The sequence below is a fragment of the Dicentrarchus labrax genome, unplaced genomic scaffold (genome assembly GCF_905237075.1).
Source record: "Dicentrarchus labrax unplaced genomic scaffold, dlabrax2021, whole genome shotgun sequence".
Taxonomy (NCBI): domain Eukaryota; kingdom Metazoa; phylum Chordata; class Actinopteri; family Moronidae; genus Dicentrarchus; species Dicentrarchus labrax.
In genome coordinates, this window is record NW_026136710.1 from 24,070,508 (window position 1) to 24,098,267 (window position 27,760).

General features: G+C 38.0%; 1 protein-coding gene across 2 annotated transcripts in view; it reads right to left on the reverse strand.

Annotated features, from left to right (window-relative positions):
- Positions 1 to 372: 372 nt before the first annotated feature.
- slc27a6 (solute carrier family 27 member 6) overlaps positions 373 to 27,760 on the reverse strand; it is a 41,176-nt gene continuing 13,788 nt past the window's right edge. Inside the window, exons 2-10 of one of the 2 annotated variants that reach the window (XM_051412299.1) lie at positions 23,187 to 23,396; positions 21,201 to 21,359; positions 18,352 to 18,476; positions 15,822 to 16,016; positions 9,316 to 9,406; positions 8,608 to 8,806; positions 7,131 to 7,228; positions 5,672 to 5,802; positions 373 to 4,947 (exon numbers count right to left, since the gene is read on the reverse strand). In XM_051412299.1, the coding sequence (XP_051268259.1) occupies positions 4,771 to 4,947; positions 5,672 to 5,802; positions 7,131 to 7,228; positions 8,608 to 8,806; positions 9,316 to 9,406; positions 15,822 to 16,016; positions 18,352 to 18,476; positions 21,201 to 21,359; positions 23,187 to 23,396 (1,385 nt within the window). In that variant the 3' untranslated portion in view covers positions 373 to 4,770. The remainder of the gene's footprint in view (positions 4,948 to 5,671; positions 5,803 to 7,130; positions 7,229 to 8,607; positions 8,807 to 9,315; positions 9,407 to 15,821; positions 16,017 to 18,351; positions 18,477 to 21,200; positions 21,360 to 23,186; positions 23,397 to 27,760) is intronic. The other variant, XM_051412300.1, reaches the window with a different exon arrangement.

Genomic DNA, 27,760 nt, shown 5'->3' on the forward strand with positions numbered 1-27,760 from the left:
TCTGGTTGGTTTGTCACAGACCACAGGAATCAAAACCTGAATAGATTTTTGTTCATGTCACTGGTATAGTTGTCAGCTTCTGGAAGGTGGTACTGTTGGGTCTCTGTAAATAATGTTATAAGGAGTTTGGTCTAGACCTGCTCTATTTTGAAAAGTGTCCTGAGATAACTTCTGTTACGAATTGGCACTATACGAATAAAATTGAATTGAATTGTTGCCACTGTATTACTTATGTAAGGGATAATGCCCTCGGAAGTGTCCATTATCGTCCATTATTGTTTTACTGGAAAAACCTGAGAGGTTGACTAATACCTAATACCGTGCTGATTACAAAGCTACTAACTAAAGAAACCAATAATCTTCCACAAAACATTGATTTAAAAATGATTTTATTGATTTAAAAATGATTATCCAGAGTCTAAGATCTGAACTACGTCCATAGCAACAGTCTGTCATCATAGCAGCGGTCTGGTATTGAGAAACAGACAGTAGAAAGCTGAATATCGAATATTCAACAATGCTGTGGAATAATCCATGTGAGTTGTGAGTACAGCAGGTCAGCAATTGGTGTATAAACTGTGATGGATGTTTACAACAGAGAGTTTGGGTAAAAATGTTCACATTTGGGTCTGTCTAATCCGTTGGATTAATTCCAACCTGTCTGACCATATGTCTTGATTCCTGACCTGTCAAGACTTCTTTTTAGTGAATTCTGACAATTTAATTTGTTTTATTGCTGATAGGAATGATTGATGATAAAGCTGCAGTAGGTAACTTTTATAAAAAATAACTTTTTGTCATATTTAATGAAACTCTCTCTATATCCTGACAGTAGTACATGAGACAGATAATCTGTGAAGAAATCAGGTTCCTCTGGCTCCTCCTAGTGCTCCTAATGGTATTTGCAAGAATCCACCAGGCCTGAACGAAAACAACCAATCGTGTATTACTGTCAGAAATAAAACATATAAAATGACCTACTGTAGCCTGTATGCAATACTTTTTAAGAGCATATTCATACACTGATCACACACAGAAGTGAACTGAACCTTCTAAATATTACTATTTAAAACATACACAACACAAAACGAACAGTAAACAGCAGATCAGTACATTTCAGTCTCTTCTAAAATATTACAAACGGTGCCTCTCTTCTCAGTTACAGTCACATAACTGTGCTAATATACTGAAATAAGCTGCTCATATCTAAAATAAATCATGTAAATACACAAACAGAACATTGCAGACACGCTGAGGATGGTGGAAGAAGCAAGCTTATTGTGGTTGACCACAATAACAGCTCTGCCCTGATTCTGCATCTACTGTGAAGTTAAGACCCTTCATGTTAACAGACTTTTTACCCAACAGCAAACAAACTAATTTGACCTGGGAAAGGTCTCAAGTATGAATGCCTGTAAATACATTTTGCAGTGCACATTAAAATCTCAAAAGCAAAGTAAAAGAAAACAAAAAGAAAAACAAAAATAAATAAATAAATCAGAACTTTCACAGCATCAAAAAGACATAAATGGGAAAAACTCTTGATATGGCTAAATATATGGGCTTTATATTCAGAATTTCTCACAGTCAAGAGAACAAGCGATTATTTTTGTTTCATTAATGAAAAATATCATTTGAACATACAGGCCGTGCTGTAATTGGTCAGAGTAATGTGGGAATTTGAAAAACGATGGATTAAAATCTGATTGGCTCGAGTAAAATCAGTAAAAACTAAATAGCTGTGGAAGAATGTGTTGATCTTGTTGGGGAAATCCATTTGTCAAAGTGTCAGCAACACATCTGTGAACCTTTTATTTGTGTTTGTAAGTTACAAACACAAATAAATAAAAAAACATAAAATAAATAAAAGCCTCTGTGAACCTTCAAGCCATAAAACTAAATCCCTTCATTGTGTACTTTAAAATGCCATCTATTTTCTCATCATATGAGTTCTGATGTAATCAAGGCACTTTTTAAAGCTGCAGTAGGTAATTTCTATAAAAATAACATTTTGTCAAATTGACTAAAACTTTCACTATATCCTGACAGTAGAATATGAGACAGGTAATCTGGGCAAAAATCAGGTTCCCCTGGCTCCTCCTAGTGCTCCTAATCACGTTTGCAACAATCCACTGTGCCCGGCGTCAATAACGATGCAGGGGATGAGGCTCAACAATCAACTGTCTTAAAGCTACCAACCTCTGATTGGTTATTTTCGTTCAGGCCTTGTGGATTCTTGCAAATACCTAGGAGGAGCCAGAGGAAGCAGATTTTTTCACAGATTATCTGTCTCATGTACTACTGTAAGGATATAGTTAAAGTTTCAGCAAATAGAACAAAAAGTGATTTTTATAAAAGTTGCTGCAGCTCTAAGGGAACTATAACTGGGCAATTTAATGGATTGTAACATTGTATGTTATTTCTTATAGATTATTTGCACAGTTTAAGGGCTTTTGAAGAGGTAGATAAATCCCTTAAAATTGATCAGTTAAGATAAAAGTCATCTCTTCATTAATACTAGAGCTCAACCAATATATCCATCGGCCTATATTGGCCTATCGCAGACATATCTGTATCGTATCGCTATATATGTTATCCAATATACGCACAGATATGAAAACAGTTTTTTTCCCCAGTATATAATGCAAAATTCTTGTAGTCTGATGTATAGATATTTACATTGTTATGTAGTCTTTATTTTCTCAGTGTTCATTTCTAGAATTGGTTGTCAGTGTAGCCTATATCTAAAATTAATTATTATTTAACATGTAAAATGAAATATTCTTCAACATACATATCAGTTAAAGTGTATATTCAGTGAATTTCATGAAATTCCATCATTTTCAGGGGGGTTTACCCCTTGAACCCAGACATTTTTGTCATTTTTTGAAGTCCATGTCAAGTCTCAAGTCTATGTTTTGGCCTACAAATCTTAATCTCCAGACGTCTGTTTGGTACCGACCCCAACAAATGTCACACCATCAAGATCTGAATAGTTTTTTCAGCGAAAAATAAAATTGTGATGCACAAATGATCATTCCCGCTAATCCTGGATCATATCACAACTGTATCCAGCACTGTATGTGGCAAGCAAACTATTCAGAATATTCTAAATATTCAGCGAATGCCAATCTAATTAAGTTAACCTCATATAGCTACAAAGCTTGTAGCAAGCTAACATTAGATAGCCCAAAGATTTTCAAACTAGGGAATTTATTATTTGAATGTTTATCATCTTTTTTGGAAGTTGGAACAACAAGGAAGAAATAGGGTTTGTTGTGATTGATTGCAGTTTATAGTGATCCTAGTTTAACCACTGATTGACTATGGTAAAAGGACCGCACTTATATAGCGCCTTTCCAGTCCACTCAAAGAGCTTTATACTACACGTCAAATTCATCCATTCACACACATTCATACACAAAGGACAAGCACGTTAAGGGACCCCCAAGATAGCTGAGGCTGAGTTAAACGTGGTTGTTAACTGTCCAGGTGACTCATCTATCCAGATGCGTTTTAGGTGCCAGATAGTTTAATGTGGATCCTTTATGCATTCTTTATTTTGATACTGCAGACATTGCATTTAGTAGTGCATTTGTTCTTTTGTTTCGACTCGAGTCCAACCACAGAAATAACCCATTAAAACCCCTCAATATAATATAATCCATCCATTTATGAATAAAACACAAATTTGGTGCAAACTCACACCTTGCAGGGCAGCTGTGGCTTAGAGGTAGAGCGGGTCGTCCACTAATCAGAAATGTGTTGGTTTGATCCCAGGCTCCTCTCGCTGCATGTCGAAGCTAGATACTGAACCCCAAATTGCTCCCGATGCTGTGCATTGATATGTGAATGTGAATGAATGATTCATTTCTGTTCGATGGACTTTGCCATCATTGTGTGAATGGGTGTGAAAGGGTGAATGTGGCATGTAGTGTAGAAGTGCTTTGAGTGGTCAGAAGAAGGAAAGGCGCTATACAAGTACAGGTCCATTTACCATTTACCACCTTAACTGAAATAATGAAGGCTCTTTTGAAGCTGCAGTAGGTAGGCTTTCATGAAAAAAATATTTTTTTGTCATATTTGCTGAAACTTTCACTATATCCTGACAGTAGTACATGAGACGGATAATCTGTGAAAAAATCATGTTCCTCTGGCTCCTCCTAGTGCTCCTAATGGCATTTGCAAGAATCCACTGGGCCTGAATGAAAACAGCCAATCAGAGCAGATTTAGTAAACCTATTGAATACTTAAATAATCCATTAAAATGTCGATAATTTATAGATGAAAATCATATTTAAGAGCCCTAATGTTAATCAAAATCTCACCAAATAGACCACAATAACACATAACTAAAATCTACTGATATCATGTATTAAGGGCTTTTAAATTAGTTTCTTTTTTAAGTGTTTGAACAAATGGAGAGATGAAGGGATTTCTGGTTAAACAGCTTGTTTCAGTCAGGTGTTTGGGGTGTTTTGAGGGGTAAATTGAGATTAAACAAGGTTCATTTAAGCAGTTGTTGTTTCACAGTGATACGTTCAGGTTCATATTTATCTGAAAATATCTCATAGGAACATTACTGTTCCTGAGTATACAGTCAACTCATCCTAATCCTCTCATTCACTAACTAGATTATGGCTTTTCATTCAGAATGTAATTGTAGTCTCTCTGGTTTCATTCACATATAAAATCCTGCAGTATGCAGAGCTCTCTTCTATCCTTCTTTGTGCACTGTTTCCATGCCGTCAACACCCGTACTTGTGAGTTCTATAGCTTGCGTTCTCCTGCGAAGATGCTCTGGTAGATACTATCTGTAAGAGGAATGTAGGCGTTTTGCTGGTAGTCCAACACATAGAGAGGATCAGAGATTGTAGAGGGGTTGAAGCCACTCTGCACCAGCTGGAACTTCTGCTGCTTGAAGGTACTCGTCATTTCCATGACCTCCTACGGACAAAAAAACAACATTTATCAGCAGGTTTCAGACTGTATTAAATAAGTTAACATGTTTGGAATTATATTATATGCATAATAAAATATACCACTAGGTGGAGCAAAGTGCATATAGCTAAGATCCAGGTGATGAGAATCAGGTGTGTGAGTGCAAATGGAAGCAGTGTTTCTTGGATTCTAAATTAACTGAATGGTAATATATGATTGAGTATGGACAAATGCTGACGTTTTTTTGAACTTTTTGTCATATTTGAGGAAACCAATCAGAGCCAAGAAAGGTAGTTGATTGTTGAGTCTCATTCACAGGTCGTTAAAAACTGACACTGGGTACTATTATCTTGGCTCTGATTGGTTGTTTTTGTTTGGGCCAGTGGATTCTTGCAATGCCATTAGGAGCACTAGGACCAACTACCAACTACCAACCCAAAGCATTTCTGTCTTTCTTGGCTGTGATTGGTTGTTTTCATTCAGGCCTGGTGGATTCTTGCAAATACCTAGGAGGAGCCAGAGGAACCAGATTTTTTCACATATTATCTGTCTCATGTGCTGCTGTCACGATATAGAGAAAGTTTCAATAAATATGACAAAAAGTTATTTTTTTGTTATCTACTGCAGCTTTAAAGGGTGTAATCTGCAGTATGACGTTATTTGCTAAATTTTCAAGGTTTTTTTCCCCTTAAACTTTAAACCTTAAACCGTGCACGCCTCTGCTTGTTACCTGAAGCCTTATGAAGAGTGGACGAGCATATGCCGGCAGATCCCTCAGCACATGCTCAAACAGCTTCTTCCCATCGAACGTGAGGCCTGGTCTCACAATAATGGCGGCCATTCCTGCTCTGCCCTCGTGCCCTGTGGACAACATGGTTCAATGTAATCTCTGTCATCACTCTCTAGCTCAGAGTTATCCATTGCTGCATGTACTACAAACAGAATGGGATCCCAGCTTGGGATGACTGCAGTAATAATGTTGGTATATGTGGAATATGTGATTAAGGGCTGCCACACCAAGAACAATTAACTATAATGGCAAAAATTTGTGACCATCCACACTGATTAGAATAGATGAATTGATTTGCTCAGGTCAGTACCATACTAACAGACAAACAATGAACAATAACATGTATTCAGTGGCACAAAGCACGTACTCCAGCTGTGTCAGCAGCTCATAGGAAAATGTATATTGATGACATCCTTCAAAGACAAGAGGATAATCCAACACTGTTACCAGCGTTGTCTTCTTATGAAATGTTCTTACTTTGGTAAATAAGAAGACATCGGTACAGATCAAATAAACTTCAGTGGTCAGAGAGATCAACGGCACACCGTTTGGCTGAATGTCTCAGGTAAAAATGTTTTTTAAGTGTAATTTGCAGCCTAATATTACGTTATATAAGCGTTATATATAATTTCTATACCACAATATTGTTCATCAATAATAATTAAAAAAAATTTTTTTTTAATTCCAATGTTATTTTAGTTGTAACATGGACTCCGCCATCAACTTTAGTTGGAAAGATTTTTAAGAAGATATAATTAAATCTGAATAGCCTAACTGATCTGAGGAGGTGTAGTATCCATAGGAGCTCCTCTCCTGTGGAACCAGCTTCCAGTTGTGGTTCGGGAGGCAGACACCCTCACCACATTCAAGAGTAGGCTTAAGACGTTCCTCTTTGATAAAGCTTATAGTTAGGGCTGGATCAGGTGAGTCCTGAACCATCCCTTAGTTATGCTGCTATAGGCCTAGACTATCAGGGGATTTCCCATGATGCACTGAGCTCCTCTCTTCCTCTCTCTCTCTTTCTGCACTCATTCATGTCCCATTAATGCATGTTACTAACTTCACTTCTTCCCCGGAGTTCTTGTGCTTTCTCGTCTCGCAGGTTCTCATGGATCCTGGTGGAGCCTCCTGCCATGGTCCTGCTTGACTCACACTGCTAATATCACTGATATTAGTGTTATTATTATAAGTATTATTATTGCTACGGTTACTGTTGTTGCTGTTGTCACTGCAATATATTGAATTGAGACCTCTGTATTGTGATACGTATCGCATCGCAAGATTCTTGTATCAATGCTGTGTCAATACACAGCTCTACTATTATAATTTTTCAAAGGCTTTGTAATTTTGTTGCTATCTGGAGAGCAGAGGTAAAAGTACAAACACGTCTTCAACATACCTGGTATTTCCACTCCATACACGTTGACTTCTTGGATAAATTCCACCAGCCCAAGAGTCTCTGTTACCTCTGTTGTTGCTACATTTTCACCCTTCCACCTGAAATCAGGGAAGAAATGGTGATTTCAATCAACAAGTAGAAAAAGGCTTTGCATAAATGCTATAATACAGAGCATGAATACATTAATACCTGTTTTTATCCCATTTTCACCAAGTGTCTAATCATTAGTCCCTTTACTTTAACATCATCTGTAGCTTTTTTCTTTGTTTTTAGTTATAATCCTTTAGATTCCAGCCATGGTAGCTTTGGAAACACCTGTGGTGACTGGTGCTGGTAGATTAAAGAAGACCTAACACTGAACCCATAATTGAATTGCATGACAAATACTTGCATCTGTCTTCTGCATCACATCCAGATCATGCTGCACATTTCCTGTGAATCCCTTGTAAGCAAGTACACATGGTTATCCTCGGTGGGAAGGGTAGTAAATGTAATAAACCCTTAAACCAGTGGTTTGATCATTGATTGACTCTGAAGGCTTTAGAATCTTAAAAGTTACAAATAAAATAAAACACTCAGAGGGGAATCTTTAAGGCATAATGTTCTCAAATCGGGGTGCCAGGTCTAATGTGCATCTATTGTGGGGGCCCTTGAAGTTCCTTGCGAACACTTGAAGTTTGGGAACCCGTGTCTTAATCCACTGGGTTATATGTTAAAATCTGGAGAGGAGCGAGAGGCAGCGTGCAGAAACAGTGTGTACAGCCACGATATTTTCACATGTAACTTGGTGAATTAAGTTTTTTATTTTCACCAAACCAGAGTTGGTGATTGTTGAACTAACAAAGACAGTTTTGGTGAGTTTTATTTTGTTTGTTTGTTTATTTTATTTTATTTATTTTTTCATTTTATTTTGTGTTTGAATGTTACGATGATCTGTGAGGTAAAATTAAAAAAAAATTTCTATGGAGTCTGGTGGCTTTGAACAGAGCAATATTATGGCTGTTTCTTGTTAAATAAAAGGTCTATCTTTGTAAGGATCCTTTCCATAATGTTGTCAGACACTTAATAACAATCTGAGTACAGTCTGTCAGTGGCAAAAACAACAACTTTTAGTTGACGTACTTTGAGGGTGCCCAATTGCCCATTAGGATTATGGTTCAGCCAGTTTTGGTGGCTGGTGGCTGCTAGCTGCAGCACTCTTGTACAATACTTGACCAAATTAAAGAATTGCAGTCCCAATTAGCCGCTTAGACACAAAAACATGGGGAAATACAGTCCAAGTTACCCATTAAAGGTCCAGTGTGTAGGATTTAGTGGTCATCTGGCTAATAAATGCTCACGTTTCAACTCCACACCTCTAGTTTGTATCACAGAATTGCTGGTATAATGAGGATGTTATACTGAACATCATCATAGGTATGGGTGCTTTAAAGGTGTATGTATGGTTCCTCCCTGCAATAATCTTATCCAACCGTACCTGAAGGTGTCTCCCACTCTGTCTCTGAAGCAGATAAAGCCCTCCTGGTCTTCAGCCATTAAGTCTCCTGTGTTGAAGTAGGCGTCTCCCTTCACAAACACATTTCTCATTAGCTTCTTCTCAGTCAGCTGCTTGCTTCCAGCGTAGCCGAAGAACGGGCTAGTGGCGCTTACTTTGGACAGTAAAAGCCCTGTCTCACCTGAGAGGAAGACAGAAAGTCTAAAATCAATACAAAGCATTTTCAGGTTGAGTCATTTTCAAAGAAAAAAAAGTCTAAGAAAACTGAGTAAAAGCTGCAGTAGGTAAAATAACTTTGTTCCTTTGGCTCATTCTAGTGTTCCTAATTGCAAGAATCCACTGGGCCAATCAGAGCCACGAAAAATATAAAGACGCCTTAGTTTGAAGGCTTGCAGATAGTTGATTATTGAGTCTCATTCCCAGAGTCACAAAGCATCTGTATTTGATGACCTGGGAATCTTTCTTGGCTCTAATTGGTTGTTTTTATTCAGGCCCAGTGGTTCCTTCAAATGCCATTAGGAGCACTAGGAGGAGCCAGAGGAACCTGATTTTTTCACAGATTATCTGTCTCATGAACTACTGTCAGGATATAGTGAAAGTTTCAGCAAATATGACAAAAAGTTATTGTTAGAAAAGTTATCTACTGCAGCTTTAATAATTTGTGGAAATGTTTAGAAGTTGCACTCTTACCTTTTTTCACTCGCTGACAGAAACCATTCTGATCTTTCACCAATTCATCTTTCATCATGTCATACTTGACCAGGTCATACTTGAACAAGAGCTACACAAAAAAGTTCAAAGAAAATATCATTACTATCAGCAGTGCCATTAAAATCTAAAATGGAAGAATAACTCACAAATTCTTGTTTTTTTCTTGCTAGTGCTGTTACAGTCTGCTGTGAAAAATATTTGCAATCGTAAAACTTCAGCGAATGGCATTTGCTGCATTGTCATGGAGCTACTGCAAACTTTTTTCAAGTCAATCATAAACTTTAAGAGTAGCAACTAACAAAAATAGCCTGACGACTACTTTCAGGGATATCATTTGCAATATTTGTTACTTGTTAGGACTAAAACATATGTAAAGTATATGCAAATTAAACAATGCTGATAGAAATGACTATCACTCTTTTACACTGACATTCATTTAATGTTTTGGCCACTTGGGGGCAGGAGAAGTTTAACCCACACTGTCACGTAACGTTTTATCACATTAGCTAACATTAGCATTCACAATCCGATACAAAAAATACATTTTTTTTTTTAGTATCAATACCATGTCCTCTGCTTAGTGTATTTTTAAAGAAAAACTGATGTATTTTAAAATTCTTATCTGCTAAATAATTACCATTTTTACTAAATGTTACTGTATCCAATTAGGGGTTTTATTTGGATACAATTGCCTTTTTCTGCATCCTGATAACATTTCATGTAATCCGTTACTCCATAAGCCTTATACTGTAGATTAAAGGTATTTTTATTCAATTTGGCCAATTTTTTTGTCCTCTATGACAGTAAACTGAATATCTGGGTTGTGGACAAAACAAGACATTTGAGGACGTCAGCTTGGGCTTGGGGAAACACTGACCAAACAACTAATAGCGATCAAAACTAACTAAAGTGATCAACAGATTAACCGATAATGAAAATAATTATCACAACATAGCTAATGTCAGTTACATTACTTGCAGTGTTGTTGTTCACTCTATGTCATGGTATTTGTCCAGAATTACCTACATTTTGCTGACAATGTCAATGCACAACTTTTACTTGTAATGGAGTATTTTCATATCGCAGTGTTGCTACTTTCAGGATTAGTGCTATTATTTCTTAGTATGAAAAAAAGAAGGCCACATTAATTTAACTGCATAGCAAAGCCTATTAAATAATAATAAGACTTTATTAACCCCCCGCGCCCCCGCCTCCTCTACCTGCTCTCTGAGAGATGGTTGAGTTTTCTGACGTGACCCCAGAAACCATTAACAATGTCAAAACCACCAAAACTTTCCGGTGCCCAGGGAAGGAAAAAAGAAAAGAAGAGGAGGACGCGACAAAGACAGAGGTAGAGTGAAGATAATGTGATGAAATGATTTGTCTGTTACAGAACGATAGTAACCTTTAACCTTACACGGTTTGCTAATCAATAAATAGTGTTACCTCGTTTTAATGTCAGTTCATGTTATGGAGGGGCCGAACAGCTGTTATGGAAAAAAGTAATACTCCCACCTTCTATTTCTCAGGGACATTTGTAAAGAGTAGATCTATTCAGCAGCTGTTTCCATTTGTCTGTATTTTTATTTGTATTTATTATTGGTTAGTTAACGTTTGCTCTGCTTGTAACAGTCAGTCAAATGCTATTCCTTTCACACACCTTTATATATTAGAGTTGTACGCCTTGTTGTTTGTTGTGTTACAGTTCAGTATTGTCTAAAGTGTGTTTATTGTGTTAAACTTTACATCCATGTTAAAGTGCACATCATTGATGTTAATACATTCCCATATGTTATATTATACTGCAGTTTACTGCTTCTTTACATTCTGCTAATCAGCATTTCACTGTAATGACAATAAGATTAAATCGAATCTAATTTGTATATCAGAAAAAATTGCACTGTATATCATTCATGTACAGTACAGTGAAAGTAATGTATCTCTTAGGTTGTTCATTTTTATTATTTAATTTTATTCTTGGAATCATTTCTTTTATTATTAGACTGTAACACCCAATGGTGTCTCTTGCTCCTCTTCTCTCTTCAGATGCGCTGTTGAAATATCTAAATCTAACTTCTGCAAATACTGGGCCATCTACAGTCATTGCCGCTTCAACAGCATCAAGTGATCCTCCTGTCGCCTCCACCTCAGAGGAACCCAGTGATGCAGCATCAGGAATAAAGGCTGCACCAACAGACCCTGCTGACTGGCCATCTCCTCTAACTGATGACGTACGAACAGGGTTAGTTCACAGAGGTCCATTTGTGTAGGCTATTTAGATTACATTTCTTGTATTATTTATTTCTAATTTATTATTGTCTTGTTAACTGTTTTGATTGAGCAACTTGTTTCTCTAAAAATAAAATAAAATGTCGAAGACGAAGCTATTCAGTTTCTTGCGTGAGTATATGTATGTATATAACTGGCAGTGGAATTTACTGCGATGCAAGGGGGGCACCACCTAAAATCTTGCCTAGGGTGCCAAATTGGTTAGGGCTGGGCCTGTTCAGGATCTGAATGCTTCCTCCACTACCAAAAAACACTGCCGCAGTGCTTCAGCTGGCAGTGTAGCATCGTTATCTAACGTTATATCCGTTGATCAGATCTGTCTCCATCTAGCAAAGTTTGTACCTACAGTTTGTCCTTAAGACAGCCATGCTCCCCAGACATGGTGCAATTTTCCAGTATATAATGCTTGTTGTAAATTGTTGTAAATGGTAAATGGACCTGTACTTGTATAGCACCTTTCTAGTCTTCCAAACACTCACACACATTCACTCAGTAAAGCCCATCAAACAGAAACTAACACATTCATACACATTCACACACTGATGCACAGCATCGGGAGAAATTTGGGGTTCAGTATCTTGCTCAATGATACTTCGACAAGCAGCCGGGGATCGAACCAACAACCTTCCGATTAGTGGACGACCCGCTCTGCCTCTGGGCAACATCCGCCCCTGGTAATATATTGGTGTCATTGCAAAGTTTATCCAGCAGAGTGCGCTGTGATTTACAATACTGTTACAAACAGCAAGAGAGAAGAAGCAGCTCTCAGCAATGTCAACTAAAATTGGTTGACAGTGTTTATGTTAGCATTTAACTTAAATATTCTTTTAATGAAGTTATTTGTTTAATAAGCAGCCTTCTGAGTATTTTGTAGAGTTCAAAATCAGTACACAATCCATAGAGAAAAAAGTCCATTTTCATTCCAGCTCAGAAATTCTCGCCATATCGGTAATCTAAAATCAGTCTCAAAAATCCTATATTGGTCTGGCTTTAGAATGCAGTAAATACCCCTGCCCAGAGCTGGGTATACACCTAACACCTGCACATCTGCACCACACTGCACCTCTGATTTTACAGCAGATTACAGATATATATAAAGATAACAGATTACTGTTATGATCTTTTTTACATTTTCTAATAATCATTGGAGGTCACAGATGCAAAAACAGCATATAAAATTACTTAAAACTGAAAGAAATTATTTACAGGGTTTCCTTAGGTTAAACATGAACACTGACATCTAAGTCTATAAATAATTCTATACTTCACTTAACAGAACTAACAATCCTGTTAACTGGATTAGGATGCGTCCTGAAATTATTTGTTGTTTTATAACTTCACTTTTATAACTATCTTTTATAACGGTTAGTGGGCCAGTAGGAACAGCAGTGAGACAGATCTAAGAATAGCCAAGGTTAGAGATTAGAACTAAATACATGTAGCCACTCTTTTGTAACGCCTCTGATTAAGAGACGAGCTTTAGTGAGCCTAATACCAATGAGAGCTGCTGCACTAAAGCCACTGCACTGGTCATCCTTCCTCACTGTCCCAACCGACTTACAGCCTAATCACTACTACTAATTATTCAAGCTGACATTCTTTACCCAACCTCGTGATAATGACATAATGTTCTTTTCAAAATCTTTTTATTGAGGTTTTCAACAAAAAATCCCGAAAGCCCTTGGAAAATAAACATGACGCACAATGTCTACTAATAAGAAATAAGACCAAACTTATAGCTATTTCCATGAAGTCTGGTGTTATTTTTTGTGTGAAGGGTGGAGTTAGAATGCATATCAGGCTATGTCGTTTGGCTGTTATTAAAATATGTCAAAAAGGGTGTATATATAATTTCTTTATTCTATTATTCAGTTAATATTAGACTTGTACTGTATATTCATAGCCCTATGTCTATAGCCTTGTATTCTCTAAACTATACTGCTGTATATATCTCCGTCCTTTATTTTTACACCATGCCACCATCTCCTGCTGTTCCTTATCAGTCACATATGTATATAAAAAGCTGTATGTAGTGTACATATAACTCTTACTCTATTTTTATTCCATGTGTATTTTCTTATCTGTTGTATCTAGAGCTGCTGTAGCAAGTAAATTGCACCAGTGTGGGATCAATAGTCGATCTTATCTTATCTTGAGGCAGGACATTATGTCTCGAAGCCACTGACTAAGTGTGGGCTGGCCAAGAGTGAGGCAAAGGCAGCCATGCGGTGCTCTGAGATGTCAGATGAGGATTGTCTCTGTCGGTAATGCCACACAGGGCTACCAGAGGATCTGGGTCTAGATTCTGCTTTAAGAAGTTAGATAGGGACGTCTCTCCAGAATTTGTAAATCGAGGGCAGAACCAGTACACGTGCATAAGGGTAGCATCATTGTTCTTGCACTTATCGCACGTGGAGGTGATATCAGTGTAGATGTTAAACAGTTTAACTTTAGACATGTGGGTCCTATGAACTACCTCCCAGACTGTACAAACTACCCCCTTCACTTTGAGTTTGAAACTCTTCCCTCAGGCTGTAGATTTAGAAAAGCAAGATTACTATAGGCCTGGGTCAAAATGGGTGGGCCCGGCTTGGCCTGGGCCCACCCATTTTGACCCAGGCCTATAGTATGTAGTGAGTGATTTTCATTCTAGCTGTTCATCCAATAAGCAGGAGGAAAGCTTTGAGTGAAAGCTTCTCAGCCAATCAGTGGCTTCTAACCCACGTGTGGACTCTTAAGCCTGCCCACAGGCTGCATCGTCACCAGCAAGTGATCCAATGAAATGAATGACGTTGGCGCGCAAGCTTTTCAAGCAAGCTCAATGAGACAGACACAGACCGTAGCTATTAGCTAATATGAAACGTCAACATGGCAAAGCAAAGCAGCTTGTTTTCATTTAAATTCACCAAGAAACGCTCCAAGGAGCAGGAGGAGGAAACTCCTGCCATTTTAAGTAACGTTACGAGTGACGAGTTACCATCCATCTCGGCCACCCTCTCCCCATCAAGTCCTCCCGCAGACACCCCCTCACACCAGCAAGGCAAGTAACAGTTAGGCTAACGTTAACGTTAGTGTCTGGCTGTCTGTATGCACATTTCTGCTCTGACACATTATTTTCACGAGAAGGTGTTGCTGCTATTTTGCCAAACCCAAGATATCACAAACAAGTTATTACAATCTATTATATTACATTACATTACATTACTAGTCCTGTATTACATTATATTGTATTGAATTATATTCAAAGCTACATAATAATGGTCTTGTATTGTGTCATATTTAAATATATTTATTTTAAAATGATAATAATATAATACAAACAGAAACATCCCACATCCTACCTACTATTGTATTTATTGTAATTGTAATATAATGTATTTTATCATATTCAAATGTTTTAAACTGCTTTTTACGAAATTTGTATTGTAGTACATCCTATTGTAAAAGGTTTTTTATATTTAAAATATGTATAAGTACCTTAGTATTATAAAATGATAGAAACATTGTATTACAATTCAGTTGCATAAAACTTTTATTGACCACCAGGTGGACAAAATAAACTGTGTTGTTTTTTGTTGTTATTTTTATGTATGGTAAGATGTTTGCCATTTTATATAACAAAAGTGCAAACAAAAAGGTATTTCTTTTGAGTAAATCAACACAACTGAAGATGTTATTTTTCTTCATAAAGATAAATATTACTATGTTGGACCTTACTATATATTTTATAGGTGTTGATGATACTGAGTCATATACAGTCAGCTAACACCTTACAGATGAAGGTCCCTTGCTCCATCCTGGATAACATATGATCTGACAGAGCTCCTCTAGTGTACCCCTCCCCCCACCACTCACTGCAGGTCACTCAGCCATGTGCACTTCAGTGGTCAAAATCAAGTCTTGGACACTGCTTCTGCCACAAGATGTGTCTCATTAGCAGCCATGGTTGGGGAGTAACCTTGGGTTTGTAATATACACTGTTTCCGGAATATTTTGGCAAAAATGTTGAGCTATCAAGAGGAAGAACATTTCTTAAAAATATCAGTATTTCCTTTAAGGTAAGACCGAAGTTTTTGAAACCATTAACCATCTCAATCTCAGTATTCATCAGTCTTCATGCAACATGATCTCGTTTTGGTATTGTGCTGAGTACTGCACCTGCTCCTCACATCTTAGGGTCACCAAGCAGCACTCACTCTGTAGATGGAGTTGGAGCGGCCCACAGTTCCAATCTTGCCGATGTGGTTCATGAAGCACAGGTTCCCCTCGGTGGAGCCATACACCTCGCACATTTTTATGTTTCCAAAGCGATTCTGGAACTCCCGCCACACGTCCTGCCTCAGCCCATTCCCAACGCCCATCCGCACCTTGTGGACTTTATCCACTTCCGTCTGATGGAAGGAGAAGGAAGTAAATGTGGCTTAAAACTGGATAAAAGGTTGCTGCACAAAGGGGATATGACGCCATTGACAGGCGACCGGTGAAACGCAGTGTTTCCTGAATAAAATGACAGATTTCTCTAAGTTTGAACATTGTTTGAAACACTTGGGATAATGCAAGTACACAGACAGATTCTAGCTTAAAGTTTAGGCACAAAAAACACCTTGGTTAGGGCATGTTCATGAATTGTCACATATGCTGTTAAACATCGACAGACAAAGCCACAGCTGAAATGTTACAAATACTATCTGTAGGCAGCCTGTCCAAATGAAGTGATACCCATTTTTGCCTTATTTCTGTATTTTTGTTTTAAAACTTGGCCCACAGCATCAATTCCCAATTAAAGGCATGTTGTAATGCCACACGACTGCATTTGAGTTCTAATTATAGGAGATATCTAAATCTAAATCTAATCTAAATGAAAACATACCTATAGTAATAGTGTATAATCACCTGAAAATAATAATTGTTGTGTTTTTGTTACCTTGGAATGAGCCGTTTTTATCTACAGAGGAAACTGGTCCTCTTCTGGCGGAGTCCGCCATGTTAAACCACCATGTTTCTACAGTAGTCCAGATAAACACCGGCTCTAGATAGGGCCTTTTACATTTTTCAAGACTTGGTTCACTGCCCATTCTCATGTCGTCAAATACAGATGCAAGTGGTGCTCAGTTGGTTGTAATTTGCAGCATCACTACTAGATGCCACTAAATCCAACACACAGGTACTTCAAGGGAGCAGCGTGATCCATGACCCGCCTTATTGCTGACAGCCAGCCAGTGTTTGCCCCAAGTCTCTGCATTGTTTGTCACTCTTGTGAAACAAAACCACTATGAGAACATTTCCATAAAGCCAGCAGAACTTAGGTAATAGCCCACCATTAATTAGCTTAACAAGCCAGTTGGTAACAGAGCAATTTCTCTGTCTGAGACACCAGTGGCAATGAAAACTACAGCACATACAGAGAGGTAATTACAGAATATATTATATAAAAAACATAAATAGTATCAGAAATTGGGTTTGATTTAATTGAATCTCAAAATATACTTCACATACTGGAATCACTGTACATTACATTTTCTCATTTTGGAATCTATACTATTTCCACACAGCCAGTTTATCTATTTTGTAGGCAAGCCGAGCCTTCAGTCATGTGACAGGACTAGGATTTTTTGAATGACTGGAAAGATGTGGGCTCCCCCTTGTTCAAAATAAATCAAGGAATCAATATAGGACAGTATGCTGGAAAAAGCTTTTTCAGGTCAAACCATGTGAACGATTCACGATTAAATGTATCAGGTGTTTTATCACGATACTCGATAATATTGTATATCATCCCATCCCTAATTATGACTACACTGACATGTGGATTCTTGGTCTCTGAATTCCTAATGAGGTAAAAACTTTGCCAGGTGTATTAGCGTCCTCAGTGATGAGCTCCATCTTTGCACACTGTACATAATGAAAGCAGTAATTAGTCCTCATGCTTGTGTGCGCACATTGACCTTGTGAAAAGGTGCTTATGTGTCCCCGTCTTTATTTGCCAATCAGTGCAGAGGACAGTCAAGACCAGCCTTCCGCCCACACAGCCAAATAACAGAGGGAGAGTGGACAAAGAGGACATTCAGTCCTGTAATGTACTGTGTGTGTGTGTGTGTGTGTGTGTGTGTGTGTGTGTGTGTGTCTGTGTGTGTGTGTGTGTGTGTGTGTGTGTGTGTGTGTGTGTGTGTGTGTGTGCATGCGTGTCAATGTGTCCACTATGGGAGGACGCAAACACTAAAACAAAGACTGTGCTTGTCTTTCTGCACAATGTTACTGAAATGATTCACAAGTTGCAGTGACTGTAAAGGACTCTCTCTGCAGACGAGAAAAGTCTGCCTACTGTAAAGAGCATTGGTGCTTTTTTCCGTAGCTCTACTACTCATTTGTGCTGTCATTCATTAAGAGGCAATGTATGCAATGTTGACTATCTGGACTTGTTTTGTAGCCTGGTGGGTGGATAACAAGTTAAAGACATGCTAGCAACGGCTGCGAAAGTACACACATTCTTTACTCAAATGTCAAATATGTAAAATGTTGGTGGTTTTACACAAAAAAATTAGAGTATTTCAAATGGGATATTTTTCTTTAGGAAGGTAATAAAATTATGTAAATGTTAATTTGATGCCAAATTTTTTTCCCAAATGCAGCATAATCAAGCACTTTGGTCAGTACATACATGCAGAGACAGGCTGGATGTTATTTTTGCAGGAGGTTATTGACACTTAATGGCAAACAGAGGATTACCTTAGGCTGGTTGCAGAGGTATCTGCACAGCTCGCCAATATACTGGAAAACAGTCACATCATGTTTTCTACAGTCATTCCAGAACTGGGACGCTGAGAACTTCTTCTTCAAGATGCAGGTCGCACCTGTGATAGGACAGACAACAATGTATTAAAGGATACAATTCTCTTAATCTTCTGTTTTCAATACTTCAACTCACACACCAAAAAGACTGCTAAACAACTCCATGATAATATATTAATAGATATATAATTAATATAATTTCTCCTTATGTTTTGTACATATTTATTCAAAATATACATGTCACACACTGTACACGCCCCCAAAAAGACAACTGACAAGCCATGCACTGCGCAAAATGTCCTTTAAATCAAACTCCCTGGCTCTGGTTTTGGCAAGTTTTAAATTGAAATGTATCTCTTTCTGCTGTTGCAATGACAGTTCATGAATCATGAAGAGCAGGGCAGTGCTAATGTCACTCAATGTTGTATGTCAATATGACTGAATGACCATTTTTGCCAGTTAGGAGACCCAGATGGTGCCACCGGGAGCTCTGACGGTGATGATGTTGATGCAGCTAGTACACACTTCAGCCACATCCTTGCTACAGCTACTGGGACCATGTATAAGAGGAGTTATCACTGGTGGATTATTATATTTATAAACCTTACAGTTTTGGTAGCCCAGCAAACTTGCGCCCTTGTATGCCCTATAGCCCCATCAAGGCTAAATGTGTACAAAATGTAATACAGTTCAACATCTCAAACTCTCAGGGCACCGGTCTCAAGGTTTGTTAGCACAAGCTGTTGGGAGGACGTTGCACTGTCAACTTAGGTATCAGTTGGAACAAATGCAGAAAGCTAAGATACATCAATAGAATAGCTGATAAGAAGCTGCTGCTGATAAGAAGCTGCTGCTTTTCCAAAACTATTACATAACTAACATAACACATGCTCATGAAACACTTATGAGAGGTGGAACACAGCAACAATTACCTAAAACAATAATAATATTCTCTATAATAGTCTCTGTGTCCACCTCCTGCTCTGAAGCCTCTAATTAAGCTGGTAGTTGAAGTGAAACAGCGGGTCCTCAAAGGGGTCACATAGTTTGGCAGTTAGACTGTGGTCAGTGTCTGCAGTCCTGAATACCAGTTCACCTAGAGAATTGTTGAACTCTGTTTCCAACATGGAACTCAGCCCATATGTTGGGTAAAAACACTTGGCTGGGAACACATCTTCATATCATATCATCATGTCATCCTAAAACAGACCATTTTATAATGAAAAACTGTCAAACCATGACAGTAAAAGATGATAAATTTGAAATAGGTTAAAGTTTCTGTAACAGTAAAACACTGTGATATCTCATGGGGAAACCATTTTTTATACAGGATTTCAAAGGAATTTATATGGGATAAAGTAGTGATTTTATATTACAGACAGTAAATTGCCCAGAAAACCACCGTCATAGCATTTATATGGCAAAACTGTTTCTTTTGATGGTAAAAACATGTAAATTATACAGTAAAATATGGATTAAAACTCAACAGTACTAATATCCTTTTAAAACATTTCTACTGAATTTATTATGGTAAAGTTACGACAACTGTTTTTGTTTTCAGAACAACCAATCAGAGCCAAGAAAGACAGTTGTTTTTTGAGTCTCATTGGGAGTATCTAGAAACTATACAGAAAAAAACAGTGGAACCACTAATTAACTAATTTCTCAAAATGATGCTTCCTGGGGAGCTCATGTCTCTTTCAGGGGAGCCGAGCAGCTTGTAGCTCCCAATTGCCGTTAGATCCTGACCTGACCTGCTCTGCGCCCCCCTCAATGTGATGCACAGACCGTTTCTGCTGCTATGTGATAGCTACAAATAGTAGCCCTGAATGTGTGGAGAAGCTCGGTGTGTACTGCCGCAGAGCAGAGATACCGGTAAATCTATTATTCATGTGCAACAGTGTTTCTCTGCAGGCTTGTTGAGTTTGCAGATATTTAAAGCTACACAATCCAGGCTACATTGAGTCCTACTACAGTTCACAGCCTCAGTTCTGGCAAAGTAACAGCGCAAAAGAAAGTCAAAACTGCTAAATAATAAATGGAAAACCACAATTGTGACGGTGATGAATGGTGATGAAAGCAGGCAAAAAAAATCTGTAAAACAGTTAATAATTTAATATTTTGAACAATTTTTGGGTTCTAAAATTCAAAGAATTAAGTTTTTAGAAGAAAGTTTTAAATAGAAAAGTAAATTACCTCAACAGAAGATTATAGGTTAGCAACTAAACTTTGACTTCTGACTTAAAACTTTGGCTTGAAATTATGTGTTTTCTCAACTTTTTTTTAACAGTGCACCAGGGAACCTGACACATGACTTTTTATAAATATAAAGGAATCACTAATTACATTTGCCAAATTTACAAGAGGAGACAAATAATTAAGAATTTGTCAAAGGTTTATAAAGTTTCCCATGACGCAACAACTGACAGTTCTGTTATTTTTTAAGGGAGTCTGGGGCTGATTTTCCAAGACTCCAATAGCTTTAACTGTTATTATTGCGTGAATCTGTTATTTATTAGTTTTGATAAGAATGTGAACTATATTCAGTTTGGGTCGCGTCAGGATACAATTATCCTAACTAACCCAGGTTACCGTAAACAAATACTTTTTTTATGCTTAAACTGTTTGAGTTAAAACACTTGAATCATATAAGGCAATTGGTTAGTTTGAGTTAAACTAACAGATTTTTATTGTTTGCTCGATGTTTAGATTTCATCTGACAAGATACAACAAAAGCTAACAACATGTAGCAAATTCAGAAGGATATGAGATATTATGTGGCCTACCCAGCTCTATGGTTCCTCCTATGCCGATCAAGGAAGCAGCACTGTGGTAGAGTGGCAGAGGGATGTACATCACATCATCTTTAGTCGCCCCAAACGCCCAAAAACCAGCTGCTGCCTTCAAGCTCTGGAGGTGAGTGATCACTGCGGCCTTAGGGAGCCCTGTGAAAATGAAGACATAATGCTGCATTACATAATGCAATGAAAAATAAACATTTGATTCTTTCTATCCTGGTAACTCCAATGTTAGCATCAGCCAGGAGTACATAGTCATGTGTGACCTATGACAATGCAACAGAATGTCATGCAATGCTGCATTTGAGTTGTGATTCTGTAGCAATACAGTCAAGTACAGTCAGTCAGTCGTCACCCATTCAGTCCTGTCAAGATGCCAATCACACTAAACCACCAGACGCTCCCTCTCTCTGGGTTTCCCCACCTGCGTTTCAAAAGGTCCCTCTCTGTTTTAAAGGCCCTCTCCAGGTCACAGTGATGCGCATGTGATAGAGACGGTGAAGACGGCAGAATTAGCTGAAGTCAAAGGATTACTGTTCTGACATATGGCTGCAACCGTTAGAAATAAGCTTTTAGTGTCTTTCTGCAAAGCCTGATCTCACGGTCAATTCAGACAATTATTTATGAAATAGCCGTCTATAATTAGCCAGTATATGGATGCTTGTATCAAGCCAGCTTTTATGTTAAAGTGAGACAACCACCAAAACTGTGACCAAAATATTCAAACCAAACCATAGCCCACTGTGTGTGTGTGAGTGTGTAACATTCTCTTTCTGTCAGAAACTTTAATATAATATTCATGTTTTCATTAGTGTCACCTGAATATAAGAATCATTGCGTTTTCGTTACATTAGAACGAGACGTTTTTATCTACTTCTGGCAAAGTGCGCAATGTTGCACCACCATGTTTCTACAGTAGCCCAGAACAGTCTAAAATAAAACACTGGTTGTAGACAGGGCCTTTTGCATTTTTAAAGAGTTTTGCTGCCACCATAATTTCTCCTTCGCACTTCATTGAGTCTATGGGTTTCACTTCACCACTAGATGCCATTAAATACTACACAGTGGTCCTTTGAAAATTAAACTACCAACTCTCACTCCAAACTTGTCAAATACTGCTGCTTGGTCAGTGGCCCTCCGCTTCAAAACATGATGCTGCAGGCTAACATCCACAAATTTCTAGATGAGCAGGGCTCGCGGTCCAGTTAGCAACAAAAATACGTAATGTCTGCAACTTCCCATCACATTAGCAGTAAGAAATACGCAACCTCCTGTTATACTTTTGAAAAAAAGCTTACGTGGTTAACATTGTGAAACAGTCGCAGTTTGGTTACCTCAAGGGTCACCAATCGTTAATATACAAAAATATTTTGTAAAACAAAAAAAAATTGTTGGGGAGCCATTTATAATGTTAATTATAGTGTTGGTGGTGAAATCTGCCCACTATTAAATTCTCTATTATAGCCAGCACTATTGAGGTGTGGAACAACATAGAGGAAATGCGCCAGGTTAGGATGTAATGGATGATGCACATTTTAATTCACAAAATGTTAAAACATTTATTTTTATTTGGTGTGTAATGGATATGTTTTTACATTTTTAGAATGTAGAATTTACAATGTTTTTAACTAGTTATGAAACAATCCACTAGACCTACACCTAACATACATATCTTTGTACAGTGTGGCACTTGGTGTTATTTTTGACATTTTACATACTATAAACAGCTCAAACACTGAAAGGATTAGACAGGGGAGTAGTCTAGTATGCCCAGGAGAAACTTGAGGAGTCCTCTGGGAAGTGCTCTGTTTACCCTGTTACCAACACAACCGTGATACACACAGGTGGCTATAAAGCAGTTTGTTGGGTGGGTGGATGGATTATTTTTAAGAAATAGCCATACGTTTACATGAAACAAAATTCAGCATCCTCAAGTAGATCACTATAGCTTTTTTTGTATTATGGCAGACTCACCAGTGGTTCCAGAGGTGAAGATGTAGAGGGTGGGGGATTTGAGGGAGGTGGTGGTACGTAACACGGCTAGTACAGGCTGGTCAGAGGCGGCATCAATCTTATCCAACAGAGTGTGCACCTCTGTGCGCTCACTCTGGCTCTTCATGGCCCACACCTGAATGTTGTCCTCCAGCAGGGTGGTTAAGATGCCGTCCAGACACTCCACCAAATCTGGAACATGGAGACACCCAAGATACATTTCATTTAAAGGATACTTTGAAGTATATTTTTGATCATTTTACTTCTCAGCTAGCTGCTTCCTGCTTCCTCCTTAAGTTTTAATCGATCCTTCCTATGTCCCGCCCCTTTTGGCTCTATGCTCCAATAACAGTTGAGAAAGCCACGGTCAGAATCTCAGTCAACTTTCTCTTTTCCTGTACTTATTTTAGAAAACATTTCTATTGAATTTATTATGGTAAAGTTACGACAACCATAGCTGCCAGTTTCCTAAACGTTTTACTTTAGATATGCTATGTGCTAGGCTAAGCCATGTTGAAAAGACAAACACATTTTGAAGAGGTTTAAAAGATAAAAGCGACATATATAGTCACTTCTTAATCTAGTTAATGTTAGCAATATTTTAGCTAGCATTTGCTAACTAAGCTGACTAACGATTGATTTATGTTAGCTAGCTAGTTAAAGGTCAGCTGGGGCCTCATTTTGAGATGCCTGAGGTGTTGTTGACCCCAAATTGCTGTGCACCTGTGTTTGATGTATTTGTATTTGTTTGAGTATTAGTTCCTGTTTCAACTGTGTGAATGTGGCATGTAGTGTAAAAGCACTTTGAGTGGTTGGAAGACTGGAAAGGCGCTATACAAGTACAGTCGCTGAAAGCTAATATTAGCTAGTGTTTTGCTAACATTTATTAGCTATTAGCACATAGCATATCTACAATAAACTACGGGAAAGCAACAGACGCTTGCTCAACTGTTATTAGAGCACAGAGCAAATAAGGTTAGGAAGGGTGTGCTATGTGTCCTCAGAGCAAACAGGAAGCTAATAATAAAGTAAGATATGTGATTTTTTATGATATCATAAAAATGTACTTTTAAAAGGATTGTACAACTAGTGCTAGTGTTTCATTGTGACTGTGCACGGGCTTACTGTGGATATTTTAAGAATGGAGCTGTAATGTGCAAGTATCTTTTTCAATGACTGAAATTATACACCGTATATACAACTGATGTTGTGAACTTCGACTGCAAGGTCACATATATAATTTTATTATATTTCCCAATACACTCCTGACAGGGACAAATATGTATATGTGTTTTTGTATAATATTCTATGGTTGTGAGTGTCTTGATTTAAAGCATACACTGAGAAGTGTTCAAACAAACCACAGTTATTGTTGGTCGATTGTTAGCACTGCTGGGCCATCATTGCTCAAGGATAATTATAACCATTTAACCATTAACCAAGAAGCTACTATGTGTACATGTATGAATCCTACTCCATAAAAGCTCCCAGGGGAACTACCACTATGGTGAAGACAAAGGAGCTGTCTGAGGACATCAGAAGTGCGATAATTAGCACACACAAGACCTCCAAAGGGTATAAGGCCATCTCCAAAGACCTTGGTATCCCTGTTTCAACAGTGCGTAATGTTATTAAGAAGTTTGCCAAGCATGGAACTGTCAAGAACCTCCCTGGACGTGGGGGGAAGAGAAAAATTGATGAGAGAAGTCTAAGAAGGTTGAAAATGGTGGACAAAACACCACGTCAAACATCCAAAGACCTGAAGGCCAACCTGGAACAGTCTGGGGTCATGGTTTCAACAAGTACCAGACAGATGAAACAAAAATAGAGCTTTTTGGCAACAGTTTGTTTACAGACAGTGCAATGAAGCCTACGAGGAAAAGAACACCCTACCAACAGTTAAACATGGTAGAGGATCCATAATGCTGTGGGGCTGCTTTGCTCCATCTGTTACTGGAGGCCTTGACCGTATCAGAGGAATCATGAAATCAGAATTATCAAGAGAAGAGTCGAAGATCATCGGTCCTACAGCAAGACAGGAAAAAATTGACTGTTTTAAAATGGCCAGCAATGAGTCCTGATCTCAATCCGATCGAAAATCTTTGGTATGAGCTGAAATCTGCCATTGGGGAAAAGAAACCTGCAAACATTCAAGAGCTTGAACAATTTGCAAAGAAAGAGTGGGAGAAAATACCAGCTGAGAAGTGCAAGAAGCTTATAGATGGCTACAAGAAACGTTTGGAGGCTGTCATCACTGCCAACGGGTGTGCAACCAAATATTAAAGAGGGGTGCCATTATTGCTGCACATGCTGTTTTTTCTGTTTCTTCTTTGAAATTGATGATATAAATTTGGTACATTCCTATTTATTTCTGAAGATATTGTAGAGGTTATGCAAAAAATGAAGGGGTGCCAATAATCATGAGCAGGACTGTAGGCCTACATTATTTCACCAGTACTGATGTTAGCTCATACACACGTGGACAAAACTGTTGGTACCCTTCTGTTAAAGATCCAGATGCTGTGCATCATGTATGAATGATTAGTTTCCGTTATGGTGAGCAGTTGGCACGTTGCATGGCAGCCACTGCCATCAGTGTATAAATGTGTGTGAATCTATCCAAAGGATATTCTCCCAGAAGCTTCGGGGCTTGTCAACATGCATTTTGGCAAATTCCAGTCTCGCTTTTTTATGATTTGCTTTCAACAGTGGTGTCCTCCTTGGTTGTCATTAAGTCCACTTTGGCTCAAACAGCGAAAGATGGTGCGATCTGACACTGATGTACCTTGACCTTGGAGTTCACCTCTAATCTCTTTGGAAGATGTTCTAGGCTCTTTGGTTACTATTCGTATTATCCATCCCTTCAATTTATTATTATTTTTGTTAGCAATTTTCCTCTTGCGGCCACGTCCAGGGTGGCTGGCTACAGTCCCGTGGACCTTAAACTTCTGAATAATATGGGCAACTGTAGTCACAGGAACATCAAGCTGCTTGGAGATCTTGGATCTTGGAGGTCTTATAGCCTTTACCTTTAACATGCTTGTCCATCATTTTTTTTCTAATCTCCTGAGACAACTCTCTCCTTAACTTTCTGTGGTCCATGTTCAGTGTGGTACACACCATAATACCAAGAGCACAGTGACTACTTTTCACCCTTTAAATAGGCAGACTGAACCCTGACACCTGACACCTGTGATGCTAATTACAGGACACACCTTAGTTTAACATGTCCCTATGTTCAAATTGATTTTAATCTTTTCTATGGGTACCATCATTTTTGTCCAAGCCAGTTTCATTAGTAGTTTTGAAATTGATTCTGTTAAACCCCAATTCAAAAGCAATGTCTGATTTTCATTAGTTAATTTTCAGTACATTTTGATTCATTATTACTTTTTGTCAGTTTCATGTTATTTCAGTGACCGTTGGGTTTTTCTTTCTTTAACAGAAGGGTACCTACAATTTTGTCCATGTGTGTATTTGTTCATTCATTCAGTGCGCACAAGATAGTATCTAGTGCGCACTACTATCTTGTGCGCACTAGATACTATCTAGTGCGCACTAGATACTATCCATATTGTGGTGAATCAACACATGGCTAATTTTAATATTCAAATGAGTATTAAACTAATTTGTCTGTAATTAAAAAATAAATGTAAATTAATCTGTAACGTTTTTTGTTACAGTCCGCATTTAAATGCCTGTCCTCCTTTTGAGAAAATAACAAAAACAGTCCACCTTTTGACACATTACCTTGTTAGTTTAATACGTATTGGCTTAAAATGTGTGTCAAAATAAGTAATTTCATTGGTTACATTTTCGTGTTGTGACCTATTAACACATGGCTAATTTTAATATTTAAATGAGCCATGTGCTGATTCCACAACACTGATCCATATCTAGTGCGCACTAGATACGGATCTAGAAACGGATCTAGTGAGCACTAGATACTATCTAGTGAGCACAAGATACTATCTAGTGCTCACTAGAAACGTTTTTTTTTTTTTTTCATGTCCCTTTAGGGGCTCCGTAGATAGGCCCTCCAGATTCCCAAATGTACATAATCAAATGATTATCAAATGAGTTGGTTTTGCATAATATGTCCCCTTTAAAAACAGAGTTTGAAAATATAGATATAAATATAGATAACATTTTTCCTTTTCAGAACAAAATATTTTAAAATAGTTGTATAAACTGACAGAAAATAGTAACATTTATTTAAGTACTCAATAATATATTTTTCAATTGATGTTCTATTGTACAAGTAAAACACAAAAGGTGTGTGTTGTGTGCCATGTGCTAGTCCTGTTATAGAGTTATTTGTGGGTTATTAATTGTTGTATTATGAATTTATAACCATGAGTAAGAAGGGTTTTAATAGGGCTTCCCTCTCATTACACGCAACAAAGCTTCCCCCGGCCGTAGCACTCTTCGCAGCAAAAACAATATGGCTGCCTATTGAAGAATTACAGCAAATTCATATCATACAGGAAATTAAACAGGTATATTGCCTCACTAGTATATGTCATGGGGATGTCTATATGAGGACACTGAAATCC